Consider the following 13,554-nt stretch of genomic DNA (forward strand, 5'->3'; position numbering starts at 1 on the left):
AAAGTAAAAGCAGTTTTAACTTTGTCTGAGGCAGCACTCCCCCTCCTCCCAAGGCCCCCCCTCCTTCTACACAGAGAGAGAGAAGACAGGAAGGAGCAAGGCTGCCCAAAGGCAAAGAAATGAAGACAAGAGAAAATGTTTTTATCGGAATTCATATTCCTCCCTCTCATGTCCATTCCATCCACACCTGGGTCCTATCTCCACAAATGACCCTTCCTCTGATCCTCAGGGCCTCCACTGTACATACATCCCGTCATCTGATCCTTCACTGCAACGGTCGTAACTGTGGAAAAAAAAGTTATAACTCTCCTTTTTCAGTGCTGTTGTAGCTTCAAATGGACACTAAGTACAGGTAGCTGAGTACATTGCACATTGTCCCCTGCAATTAGCAATGATTTGTTTCTGTAGAAACAGCAGCGCATTATAATTCTGCTGAGTCTACACTTTAAATCCACATTCCTCCGTCCACTGGCCGGTCGAGTGAGGAACGATGCAAGTTGAAGGCCACACCATCTGAGAACAACGCGGAAGGAAGCATCTCCCCCAAAACATTATTATCTGAGATATAAGTTTGCTTCTTGATACATAGGAACTTCTGAATATTTTCCAGACTTCCTAACAAAAGAAACCTTGTCTCTCAGTGGCTGCAAGATCGTTGTTCGTGGTTAAACCTTCCATTTTGAGGACGTATCCATTTGTACGCCTCTTGGAATTGAACAGGCGCGTTTCGTGGAAGGCAGCAGGTTCTTTTTCTGCTTTCAAGCTGAGATTTATTTTATTTATTTATTTATTTTGTCAAACGCTTACAATACAATAGAAATAAGAATAAACATAAGTTTAAATATAACAAAATTAGGAACTAATAAATGGGGACAACAGGACAGGGACGGTAGGCATGATGGTGCACTTATGCACGCCCCTTACACGCCCTCTTAGGAATGGAGTGAGGTCAATAGAGGTTAGTTGGAGGATAAAGGAGTGGGGGGGGGGTTGAGTAGGTGACAACAGAATCAGGTAGTGAATTCCAGGCATTGACCACTCTGGGGCTGAAATCGTACTTCGTGCAATCAGTCTTGGAGTGGTTTACATTTAGTTTACATCTGTTGTGTGCTCTTGTTTTTGGTGCCTTTTTTTCTCTGGAATCCATCAGCCTCCAAATCATATCATTTGAGCATGGAAAGATGAACAAGTGGAAATGAAGCAAAAACAATTGCTCTTCTGTCCCAAAGGTGATTTTTTTTTTTTCAAGAGGCAACTGGACTTGTTTTTCTTTGAGGGCGTTTCGCTTCTCGCCCAAAAAGCTTCTTCAGCTCTGACTGGATGATGAGGAATGGAAGGATTTATACTCCTTGCAGACAGCTGGTCATTTGCATCCTTTTTGAGGGTCGTTGAGGCCACTTGGAGGTTTATCTCTGTCCTCAGGGTCACCTGAGTGGTGCAAATGGTTCTTGTAGTCTGCAGTTTTTTCCTCTCTGGAAATCCATTCCTGCTCCCACACCATTCCAAGGGTGTTCATCCCAAATTGCAGAGTTAAAAGTCTGTAGAGATTCTCAGTCATCCAGGTCACGGTTGTCCCAAAGGTGCTCTTTCTTTTCTTTTCTTTTCTTTTCTTTTCTTTTCTTTTCTTTTCTTTTCTTTTCTTTTCTTTTCTTTTCTTTCTTTCTTTCTTTTCTTTCTTTTTTCCTTTCTTTCTTTCTATATCTATCTATCTATCTATCTATCTATCTATCTATCTATCTATCTATCTATCTATCCATCCATCCATCCATCTATCATCTATATTTATCTACCCATCCATCCATCTATCTATATCTATCTATCCATCTATCCATCCACCTATCCATCATCTACCTATCTATCTATCATCTATCTATCTATCTATCTATCTATCTATCTATCTATCTATCTATTTATCATCCATCCATCCATCCCATCTATCCATCTATCTATATCTATCATCTATATGTATCTATCCATCTATCTATCCACCTATCCATCATCTATCTATCTATCTATCTATCTATCTATCTATCTATCTATCTATCTATCTATCTATCTATCTATCTTATGGACTTGTGGACTTCAACTCCCAGAATTCTGGGAGTTGAAGCCCACAAGTCTTAAAGTTTGCCATGTTTGGAGACCTCTGACCTTCTGGCCCTCGTTTGGGCTCCCCTTCGGTCCATCCTTATAGGACACCTTATTCTCTCTCCATGTTACTCAATTTCTACCTTTTGCAGCTCTTCTAATTCCAAAACAGTCCAGTCCTGTCAGCTCAGCTCAACCGGATTGAAACATTGCATCATCAAGCCATCCAGGAATTTAATTTGTACTACAGGTAAACTCAGCCCAAGGGAGTTTACATACTCGGAGTGGTATATAAAACCTGGTTCAGTGAGTACGAGGTAGGGTGAACACTCAGCCTTTTGTGGCTCCCTCTACAAATCATAGGGGAAGAGAAAAGTGGCTTGTTTCAACCTGGTTAAGGGGGAAACGAAATTGGCCACCAGGGAATGTATGGTGTGTGTAGCTCACAGGTAGAGTTTGTAGCCTGCCTCTCCGAAGACTTGAAGGAGTTGATGATTTTGGCTTTGCCTGAACTTGCCTCTCTCTCCCTCCCTCCCCCTCTCTCTCTTTCTCTCTCTCTCTCTCTCTCTCTTCTTAGGGAGGAAATGTAATTCCAGAGAAGGTTATTGTGCTGGTCCTTTTACATAATACATTTTTTTTTTTTTTTGCAAACTCAAGATTTTAACAGTATATGTTTCGGATGAAAATACTTTCCACCCACCACCACCTTTAAAAGGATTTCCTTTGCCCTTGGGGGTGTGTGTGTGGCTGCTAATCTTAAAAATTGTTTTTCTCCTCCCAGAGAGAATATGCCAGATATTCCTGAGGTAGTCCTCAACTAACAACGGTTTGTTCAGTGGCCGTTCGAAGTCACGGCGCTGAAAAAAAGCGACTTACGACCGTTTTTCACACGGATGACTGTAGGAAGTTAGCGCCTACCCCTCTCCTAGAAAAATGAAATATCTTAGGAAATATTAAAAAGGCAGAATATTTCCCCCTAAAAAAGAGAAGTAGAAACTCCGAAGCAGAAACTCACCTCAGAAGCAGAAGCTCAACCGCCCTCTCCCACCTTTGTTAATGGGCGGGCCACTTACATAACAAAGGCCTCTACCCATCTCACCACCTGGCCTGGGAAGATTGCATCAGCCAGCACTCAGGTGAAGCCATGTGGTCCAGCTAAGACCCCGCCCCTGGGAGTGTGACAGCCAATGGGATGCATTTCTTACACAGGAATGGGAAATACTAAGGTGAGGCCCAACAGAGGGTAGATAACTAAGGGTCTCGGGATTTTGCCCCTTCTTTTTCCTTCACTCAACATCTTGAAGCATGTGATCATCCTTTCCACTTTGGAGCTCCAAGCCAGGTGGTCCTATCCACCATTAAACCATCTTTCAAACAACCTCCATGTTTCTTGGGTCTTCTCCCCCACTTGGAACTGAACCCAGAAATGATATTTCTTCCAACATGACCATTGCATTGTTCACGTGATCAGAATTCAGACAGTTGGCAATGGACTCATATTTATGACAGTCACAGTGTCCCAGGGTGGTGTGATCCCATTTTGTGACCTTCTGTGATGACCCAGGGCATGGCACAAAAGCAACAAAGTCACAAAAATAGGTAAATTCCCTTTAATGCCTCCAACTTGGCCCCCAACGTCCAGTTATCTTTGGCTGGAGATCAAACTGTTCCAAAAAAACCGTCTACAAAGGGAAGAAATGCAGTCCGAACCCAAAGTACAGATAAATTACATATTAAAAAAACCAACACAAACCATGCTGAAATAATGAACACAACAGGCAGGATAATAAATTGCAGACTTCCAAACGATAATGCAGCACCCACAGCTGGGAGGATGCCAAAACCCAGATAAGCAAAGATAATGCACAAAGATAATGCACGCTTTGCTTCCAGCAAGGTGCTATGTGCAAACACCCTTCTTATATCCTGTACTCCCAGCTGCAACTAATGAAAGGGATCAGGGCCTTTTTCTCTCCCGTAAGCCACGTTGCTCCCTTCTCCGTTCCTCCCTGCATGCCCTAGGATGAAGAGGGGGTGGCCCTGGGTCTTCCTCTGAAGGCCCAGCCGGACTGTGCCCTTCCCCCGTTTCTTCCACAGCCACCGGAGCCACACTCCCACTCCCTGTCAGCTGCTCAATCTCCCCCTCAGAATCGTATTCCAACCTTCTGAGAAGCAAAATCCATGGGCAAGCCAGATTTACTTAGCAACCATGTTACAAATTTAACATGGCAAGGATTCGTTTAACAACTGGGGCAAGCAAGGTTGTAAAACAGGACAAAATTCACTCCACACGTGTCTCTCTTAGCAACGTAAATTTTGAGCTCAGTTGTAGTTAAGTCAAGGACTGCCTGTAATAATTTCCTTACTCCTTTGTGCAAAGTGATAGTAGCACCATTGAAGCTTTCTTAGGCCTCCTACATCCAGAGGACTTTTATTAAACTGTCACCTCAAGTCAAATTTCAATTTATGGTGTGTGACCAGCACTGATAATAAACAAAATAAAATTTCAGACAGAGTTAAAATACATTTGCAAAACAGTCTAACAACTACGAGGTTTTTAAGAAGAGGCTGGACAGTCACTTGTGTGAGATGGTATAGGTTCTCCTGCTTGAGCTGGACTAGAAGACCTTCAAAGTCCCTTTCAGCTCTATTCTATTGTAAATGAGATCTAGGATGCAGCCTATATTAAACCGTAATGTAAACACAGAAATTATTTTAAGTGGGAAAGCCTCTCAGATTACATTACAGTGAAAGTATCTAAAAACTGTTATGTCAACAAATCATGCCTAAAAATGTCATGAATTACAGTGGCAAAGTATGCACTGCGGGATATTGGCGCATCAGCACCAAGCAAACAGGAATGTTGGTTTGTTTGAACTTGCTTAATTGGAAATGAATCAGGTAGGGTTAGCCAATGAATCTGCAGATGTTCTTCAGAACAAAAGACTTAATCGTGTGTTTATGGGTTATGAGTTATGGCAATCCTAATTTTCATTTTCTTTCTTTCTTTCTTTCTTTCTTTCTTTCTTTCTTTCTTTCTTTCTTTCTTTCTTTCTTTCTTTCTTTTTTCTTTTTTTTTCTTTTCTTTTCTTTTCTTTTTTCTTTCTTTCTTTCTTTTCTTTTCTTTCTTCTTTCTTTCTTTCTTTCTTAGATTTTAATGCTTGCATTTAAATCTGGTATTCCTGATACACTTTTATTCTGGAGGTTGTTTACCTCCAATGCTTGTTGAGATGGCTGGCTTTAAAAATGGATTAACCCAAAGATTTACGAGTTCAGGTTTTGGCTGAATGCAGTTTACACCACACAGAATTGCATTGTCTGATCAGGCCTCTCTCTCAAATCAAAGATAATCCAAAGGCTGAGATTTGACCACAAATCATGGTTTATTCAAGCTGCCAGGACTGTGTTCAACACATACACTGAACCCCATCCAAACAACCTGTATTTTGGATCTGTAAAAGTTATTTGAGTGAGACCAAAAATTAACTTTGAGTACATACTTTTATTTATTGATTAGTTTATTAGGACATATCAAAGTGCAGAGTTCCAGAAATTAATGATTATTAAAATTGGATGTAATTTTGCAAAACAGTAAGCATTGGATCTCTGCTTTCAGGAAAAAAAAATGCTTTAATTACAGATAGAAAAAAATATTCTCAGTGCAGATACAGGTCGATATACGACTTCAAATGAGCCTAAAATTTCTGTCGCTAATCGAGACATTTGTTAAGTGCCTCCTTTTACGACTTAACATGGTTGTTAAGTGAATCTGGCTTCCCCGGTGATTTTGCTTGTCACAAAAGGTTTAACTTGCAGGCTTGTCCCAGGGAGAAAACGGTGAAATGGTGTGAATTAATGGCAAATCCCGATTAATTAAAAAATGATAAGGTTGCTAGATTGGGTGAACCACGTTTCTCACGTATTTCTGATGTGAATGCTTTCTCCCTCTCTGAGTCAAACCAGCACATAGAATTAGACAGATCTGCCCAACTTCTGCAAAAGTTCAAATAAAAAAAAAAAGGAAGCAAAATAAGAAACACGAAAATGACTGGCCATCGGATGTTGCTGGCCACAGGAAGAAAAACGGATTGGTTGAACTGGTGGGAAGCCCAGTCAGAAAATATATATATGTTGCAACAGTTTTGAGGCGTGTTGGCATTTCTCCTTGCCAAAAGGAACAATTTGATATTCTTCCTGATAAACTGTTGACGCAGATGCTTTTAGTTCCCTCACTCGTTCCAAATGTTTATCTGGAATGATTAAAACTATCCTTTTAAAATAAAAAAATAAAAAATAAAATTTCTCAGGGAGATGGGACAGTTCCTTTTTTTTTTTTTTTTGTCCGGAGCCTCTTGTTATCGCTGCCCAAAAGAGAGCAATGGTTTAAGATTTGGAGCTAAGATGCTGTGGTTTGGTTGAGCTGGAAAGAGAGAGAGAGGGAGGGAGAGAAAAGAGAGAAAAAGGGGAGAAGAGAGAGGAGGGAGGGAGGAGAGAAAGAGAGAGAAGCAAGAGAGGAGAGAAAGAGAGGTGAGAAAGAGAGAAGAGAGAGAGAGAAAGAAGGGAGAGAAAGAGGAGGGAAAGAGAGAGTGGGAGGGAGAAAGAGAAAGGAGAGAGAGAGAGAGAGAAAGAAGGGAGAGAAGAGAGAGAAAGAGGAGAGAAAGAGAGGAAAGAGTGGAGAGAGAGAAAGAAGGGAGAGAGAAAGAGAAGAGAGGGAAAGAGAGAGTGGGTGGGAGAAAGAGAGAGAGGAGAGAGAAAGAAGAGACAGAAGAGACAGAGAAAGGGAGGAAAGAGTGGGGAGAGGGAAAGAAGGGAGAGAGAGAGAGAGAGAAGTGAGAGGAAAAGAGAAAGAGCGAAAGAGTGGGAGGGGGAGAGAGAGAGAGAGAGAACAAGACAGGAAAAAGAGGGGAGTTAACAGTTCGTACCAGTGTTGGGAACAATTCTGCAAAACCTACATTGTATCAGCAAACCGGCTGTTGTATCTTTGTGGTTGCATTGGGAAATTGGCAAGTGTAGATTTTCTCAGTGTTCGGTTAAGCAGCTCAGATGGGGGCAGGGAGACCCAGTTCTGCCTGCAAGATGAACCCTCAAATATTTGTGGATTGAGCGGCTGTAAGATCCGTATAAAAGATCATGGCAGGTTTTTACAACTGCCTGAAGACGAACAAGTAAGTGGATTTTCATTTACGCTTTCTTGCTTTTTCCTTCCTTCCTCTTCCTTCCAAAGAGAGCCCGCGTTTAGCGGATGCTGGAAAGCAAAACACAACTCCTTACTTTACGCTTACTCCCACAATGCGTTCCTTGTTACAACCTCTCTCCTTTCGTAGTAAATAGTTTTGGGGGGTTGTTGTAAACCTGCAAGCAACCCCCTGCAGATCTTGAGATGCCTTTTGGAAGGAAAGCACGCTTCAATTTGAGGAGTTTGCTAATAAAACTTGTTGCTTTTCTTGAAGTGTCATTCAATTAAAAAAAAGGGGGGTGATATTGATCAGGAACATCACAATTGTCTGCTGATTTATTAGAAAGAAGGAGAGTCCAGAGAGCTTCATAGTTGGGCAACCAAGAATTTTTCAGATACTGAACCGGTTTATGATTGCAATTGATTAGTGATTCGAATTTTTTCAGATACTGAACCGGTTTATGATTGCAATTGATTAGTGATTTGAATTTTTTCAGATACTGAACCGGTTTATGATTGCAATTGATTAGTGATTCGAATTTTTTCAGATACTGAACCGGTTTATGATTGCAATTGATTAGTGATTCGAATTTTTCAGATACTGAACCGGTTTATGATTGCAATTGATTAGTGATTCGTAATGGATTAGTAATGGATTAGAATGGGATTCCCTCGCATTCAGGAGGCATGGACATTCAGAAAGAAGGATGCTTGAGTATAAGAAAGCTTTGGAGTTTCTATCCTTTGTGGGATTTTGGAAAGAGACCACGGTGAGCTTGTGATAAGAAATCAAGTCAGAAAAACTGTTTTATGAAGCCTTGGGTTGAATGAAGTGGAGGAGGTTTCACAACTGGACAGGACTGGAACATACAATCACAAAAAATCCCCTATGCTGTCTGGGGAATTTGGGGAGTGGAAGTTCCCACATTTTTCAGTTGCCAAGTTTGCAAAACACTAATCTACAATTTCTGGTGGTGCAGGACATCTTCATTCTGGGATATCTTTAATACTACTTTGGTGTACAGTTATATATTTTCGGAAAGTTCTCCATCCATATACTAATCAGGTTGAACCCAGCTTAGCTTCCCCAAATCAGCTTTTGATAAAATTATCCATCTTCAGTCAGCGGGACCCAAAAGAGTCGTGGCTGTGAGAACATTGTTTTCAAAGCAAACCTTTATGATGGTGAAAAAAATCAGCTTAGCATTGTCAATAGAACCTACTGAATTAGTTGGGACTCGATAGAAGCTGCAGTAGGGAGATAGGAAGAACAATTAACCAGTGGAATGACTTGCCACCAGAAGTTGTGGGTGCACCATCGCTGGAGATTATTAAAAAGAAATTGGACAGCCATCTGGAGGTACTAATACCACTCTATAAAACCTTAGTAAGGCTACACCTAAAACTTCATTCAGTTTTGGTCACCACACCATAAAAAAGATGTTGAGACTCTAGAAAAAGTGCAGAGAAGAGCAACCAGGATGATGAGGGGACTGGAGACTAAAACATACGAAGAACAGTTGCAGGAACTGGGCATGGCTAGTGTAGGGAGGAGAAGGACCAGTGGAGACAGGATAGCAGTCTTCCAATATTTGAGGAGCTGCCCCAGAGAGGAGGGTGGTGGTGGTTCAAGCTATTTTCCAAAGCACCCAAAGGCCAGACGAGGAATAATAGATGGAAATTGAACAAGGAGAGATTCAACCTAGAAATAAGGAGAAACTTTCTGACAGTGAGAACAATCAACTAATGCAACACCTTGCCCTTGGAATTTGTGGGAGCACCATCACTTGAGACTTTAAAGACGAGACTGGACTCCCATCTGTCCAAAATGGTGTAGGGTCTCCTGCTTGGGCAGGGGGTAGGACTAGATGACCTACAAGGCCCCTTCCAACTCTGATTATCTGTTACCTGTGTTAGAGAGAGAAAGAGACCCTTCTGGCAACTCAACTTAAGGGCGCCTTGCAGATTGAATTCCTTGCCCACAGAACATCTGTATTGAATCCACTTGGACTCAAATAAATCAAGGGAGGGAAATTTAATCTCTCCACATTGCCTTCCGCCACCCGCCACCCCTCTTTAAGATGCCCCTTCCCCTTCCAAACCAATTGAAATGTAATTCTCCGAGCGCTGCTGCGTCTCGGCGAGCTATTTGAAAAACGCCAAGCATTTTTCAGCAGGCCTCTCTGATCCGCTTCCAGAAGTATGATACCATATCCTGCATTTGTGGGAGGGGGGGTTGGTGGTGGAGAGGAAATGAGAGGGGTGGGCTGGAGAAGGGAAATCGTTCTTGCTTTTTGAAAAAAAATTTTTAGAGAAACAAGGGGGTTGCCAGGCTGAGTGCTGTTCAGAGGTGGAGTTGGGACAGCGTGGGGAGTGAATTAGAAACACATTGGGTCCAATGTTTGTGAAGTCCTAAACATGGACATGGGGTTTCTTGCGGTGTTGTAGGACGGGCAAGAAATAACACTTAGCCCACACACGACACTTTCTCCACCATCTAGCTCAGGGGTCTTCAAACTTGGCAACTTTATTTTATTTTATTTTATTTTAATTTTAAAAATAAACTTTATTAAACATTAAAAAATATATAGATAATACAAAACATTTCATAAAATATGAAACTAGAAAGTTATACATAACTAATCAACGTAAAAACATAAACATATCTAATTGCTTAGATGGTGTGATTATATCAAAACAGTTTTCCAATACTTAGTTCCTATAGGTGGTATATACTCCTAGCATGACCTCTTCATATTTTCCCTTGCCTATCTGTTTACTCACAGGTTTCTATCCTTTATCCAATTATACCAGTTTTCCCAAACTGTAAAATATTTTGAGTCTTCCTTATCTTTTAACTTTTGGGTGAGTTGATGCATTTCCGTGCAGTCATAGATCTTCTGGATGATCAAATTATCTGTTGGCATCTGATCTCCCTTCCAACATTGAGCTAATGCTATCCTTGCTGCGGTTATTATATGTTAAAAAAATGTTGGGAATAATAAAAAGGTGAAATCGCAAAAGAAATCAAACTTGGCAACTTTGAGATGTGTGGACTTCAACTCCCAGAATTCCCCAGCCAGCCATGCTGGCTGGGGAATTCTGGGAGTTGGAAGTCCACATGTCTTAAAGTTGCCAACTTTGGAGATCCCTGATCCAGCTTGTGTCACAACTGCAGTTCAGAGCCTTAAGAGCAAGCAGTAGAGACAATCATCCCACACGTTGCATGAAAACCCGAGTTGGTTTGGTTTGCACACTTCCACACCACACTTCCTGAAATAAAGCAGAGAGGGATGCCGTTTCCTCCTTCGTTGTGTTTGGCTAACAAATCCTGCTGTAGAAATCACAAGGTGTGTGTGTGACACATAGAGCCTACACTTGGCTGTGTTGTGATTTAGTGGGTTGGCTGCCTTTAAAATAATTGACTTGCGCTGAGTGTGACCTGCTCAGCACGAAAATGGCATTTGTCCCATCCTGTTGGGTTGTGCTTTTTTTTTTTTTTTTGAAAAACATTGAACTGTTTAAAGATAATATATGTATAAATGCAAGACAGAAGATGGAAAAGAATAAAATAATGTGTCTACAATGTCAAGGAGATGAGGTAGATAGATGATAGATAGATAAACAGACAGACAGATAGATAGATAATGTAGGGAGGGAGGGAGGGAGAGAGATGATAGATAGATAGATAGATAGATAGATAGATAGATAGATAGATAGATAGATAGATAGATAGATGATAGACAGACAGACAGACAGATAATGTAGGGAGGGAGGGAGAGAGATGATAGATAGATAGATGACAGACAGACAGACAGACAGATAATGTAGGGAGGGAGGGAGATGAGAAAGAGAGAGAGAGAGAGAGAGATTTATAAATACAGGTATACATGTATGTTTGCATTTATATTTAGACAGACAGACAGACAGATAGGGTACGTAGGTAGGTAGATAGATAAGGTAGGGAGGGAGAGAGATGATGATAGATAGATAGATAGATAGATAGATAGATAGATAGATAGATAGACAGAAAGATAGACAGAAAGAAAGAAAGAAAAGAAGGACTAGGGGGTGATATGATAGCAGTGTTCCAATATCTCAGGGGCTGCCCCAAAGAAGAGGTAGTCAAACTATTCTCCAAAGCACCTGATGTAGGACAAGAAGCAATGGGTGGAAACTAATCAAGGAGAGAAGCAACCTAGAACTAAGGAGGAATTTCCTGATAGTGAGAACATTTAAACAGTGGAACAACTTGCCACCAGAAATTGTGAATGCTCCAACACTGGAAGTTTTTAAGAAGAGATTGGACAACCATTTGTCTGGAATGGTATATTTCTGACAGATGGCAGTCCAATCTCTTCTTGAAAGCCTCCAGTGATGAAGCTCCCACGACTTCTGAAGGCAACTTCTGTTCCATGGGTTGATTGTTCTCAGTGTCAGAAAATTCCTCTTTATTTCCAGATTGAATCTCCTCTTGATCAGTTTCCATCCATTATTCCTTGTCCGGCCTTTGGGTGCTTTGGAAAATAGGTTGACCCCTTTCCTCTCTGTGGCAGCCCCTCAAATATTGGAAGACTGCCATCCTGTCTCCCCTGGTCCTTCTCTTTCCTAGACTAGCCAGGCCCAGTTCTTGCAACAGTTCATCGTATCTTTTAGCCTCCAGTCCCCTCATCATTCTGGTTGCTCTTCTCTGCACTCTTTCTGGAGTCTCAACATCCTTTTTATAGTGTGGTGACCAAAACTGGATGCAGTTAGGGGTGGTCTTACTAAGGCAGAAATGTAGCCTGCCCTCTGTTCTCTTTGGCTTGGGTAAATATGCCCAAAGAATTCCCTTCTGGGTTGCTTTCAGAGGGGCAGAAGACAATCCACAGAGCAGATGTTTCCTGTTAGGAATTGTTTTATGGACACTGCTAAGGGGGGGATTCCCTTTTCAGGTGGCTCAAATGTTAATAAAAGCCCCGCCCTTCCTTGTGTTTCATGGTACAATGAAGGGACTCCCACTGTCCCTACTGTCGTCTTTCCTCCACTCGGCCAAATTTCTCTTGGATTGGGCAGTTGTCTTCAAAAATAAAGAGCAAAAGCCACCTTCGCGCCAAGGTGGAATTGGTGACTTTCCCATAAAAGTAAAAAGGTTCCCCTCGCACATACGTGCTAGTCGTTTCCGGCTCTAGGGGGCGCTGCTCATCTCCGTTACAAGAGCCGAAAGAGCCAGCGCTGTCCGAAGACGTCTCCGTGGTCATGTGGCCGGCAGGACTGCACGGAACGCGGTTCCCTTCCCACCAAAGGGGTCCCTATTTTTCTTCTTTCATTTTTACATGGTTTAGAACTGCTAGGTTGGCAGAAGCTGGAACCAGTAACGGTTGCTCACTCCGTTACGCAGCGCTAGGGATTCGAACTGCCGAACTGCCGACCTTTCTGATCAACAAGCTCAGTGTCTTAGCCACGGAGCCACCGCGTCCTCTCATGGTAGCAAAATATAGTCTGAAATTACAGTGGCAAGTCTTGCTAGCCATTAAGCAAGCCGACCTTTGGCTGCACCTGATTTTTTTTGCCAGCGGTCGTTAAGTGATTGCTTGAAACCCACTGGTGGGATTCAATTTTTTTTATTCCTAGTTCTGTGGATGTGGCTTGGTGGGCATGGCAGGGGAAGGTTATTGCAAAATCCCATTCCCTCCCCACCCTACTAACCTGCTTTCCAGCTCCGTTCTCCTGTGCAGGGCAACCAAAGAAGGCCCAGCCAATCAGCTGGGACTCGGGAGGCAGAGAATAGATGGGGGCGGGGCCAGTCAGAGGCGGGATTTGCCGATTCCCCAAACCACTCAACATTTCCACTACCGGTTCTCCAGAACTGGTCCGAACTGGCTGAATACCATCTCTGCTTGATGGGCATGGCTTGGTGGGAATGGTAAGGGAAGGATACTGAAAAATCCCCCTTCCCTTCCCTCCCCACCCCACTAACCTGCTTTCCAGCTCTGTTCTCCTCTGCAGGGCAACAAAAGAAAACCCAGTCAAAATCAGCTGGGACTCAATGGGAGGCGGAGAATAGATGGGGTTGGCGGGGCCAGTCAGAGGTGGGATTGGCCGGTTCTCCGAACCACTCAAAATTTCCGCTTCCGGTTCTCCAGAACTGGTCCGAACCAGCTGAATACCACCTCTGCTTGAAACCTCTAATTTTAATTTTAATTTTAAAAAGTCACATTTGGTTAGAAACACCCATGCAGTGACTCTTTGTTTTCTTATCAAAAACACTAAGGACTAGAAGAGCCTTCCCCTTAAAAATATTCCCAAGC

The 13,554-nt window shown here is 42.3% G+C and overlaps 1 protein-coding gene across 3 annotated transcripts in view; it reads left to right on the plus strand.

Annotated features, from left to right (window-relative positions):
- KIAA1210 (KIAA1210 ortholog) overlaps nt 1-13,554 on the plus strand; it is a 40,441-nt gene that overhangs the window by 4,538 nt on the left and 22,349 nt on the right. The window contains exon 1 of one of the 3 annotated variants that reach the window (XM_087972179.1): nt 6,746-7,253. The exons of 1 other annotated variant lie outside the window; for it this stretch is intronic. In XM_087972179.1, the coding sequence (XP_087828305.1) occupies nt 7,219-7,253 (35 nt within the window). In that variant the 5' untranslated portion in view covers nt 6,746-7,218. Of the gene's footprint in view, nt 1-6,745; nt 7,254-13,554 lie in introns of those variants that run through there. One more of the 3 variants, XM_087972180.1, reaches the window with a different exon arrangement.

Source organism: Notechis scutatus, chromosome 10 (assembly GCF_049901735.1).
Source record: "Notechis scutatus isolate UNSWTSFEM ecotype Mainland chromosome 10, rNotScu1.2, whole genome shotgun sequence".
Taxonomy (NCBI): domain Eukaryota; kingdom Metazoa; phylum Chordata; class Lepidosauria; order Squamata; family Elapidae; genus Notechis; species Notechis scutatus.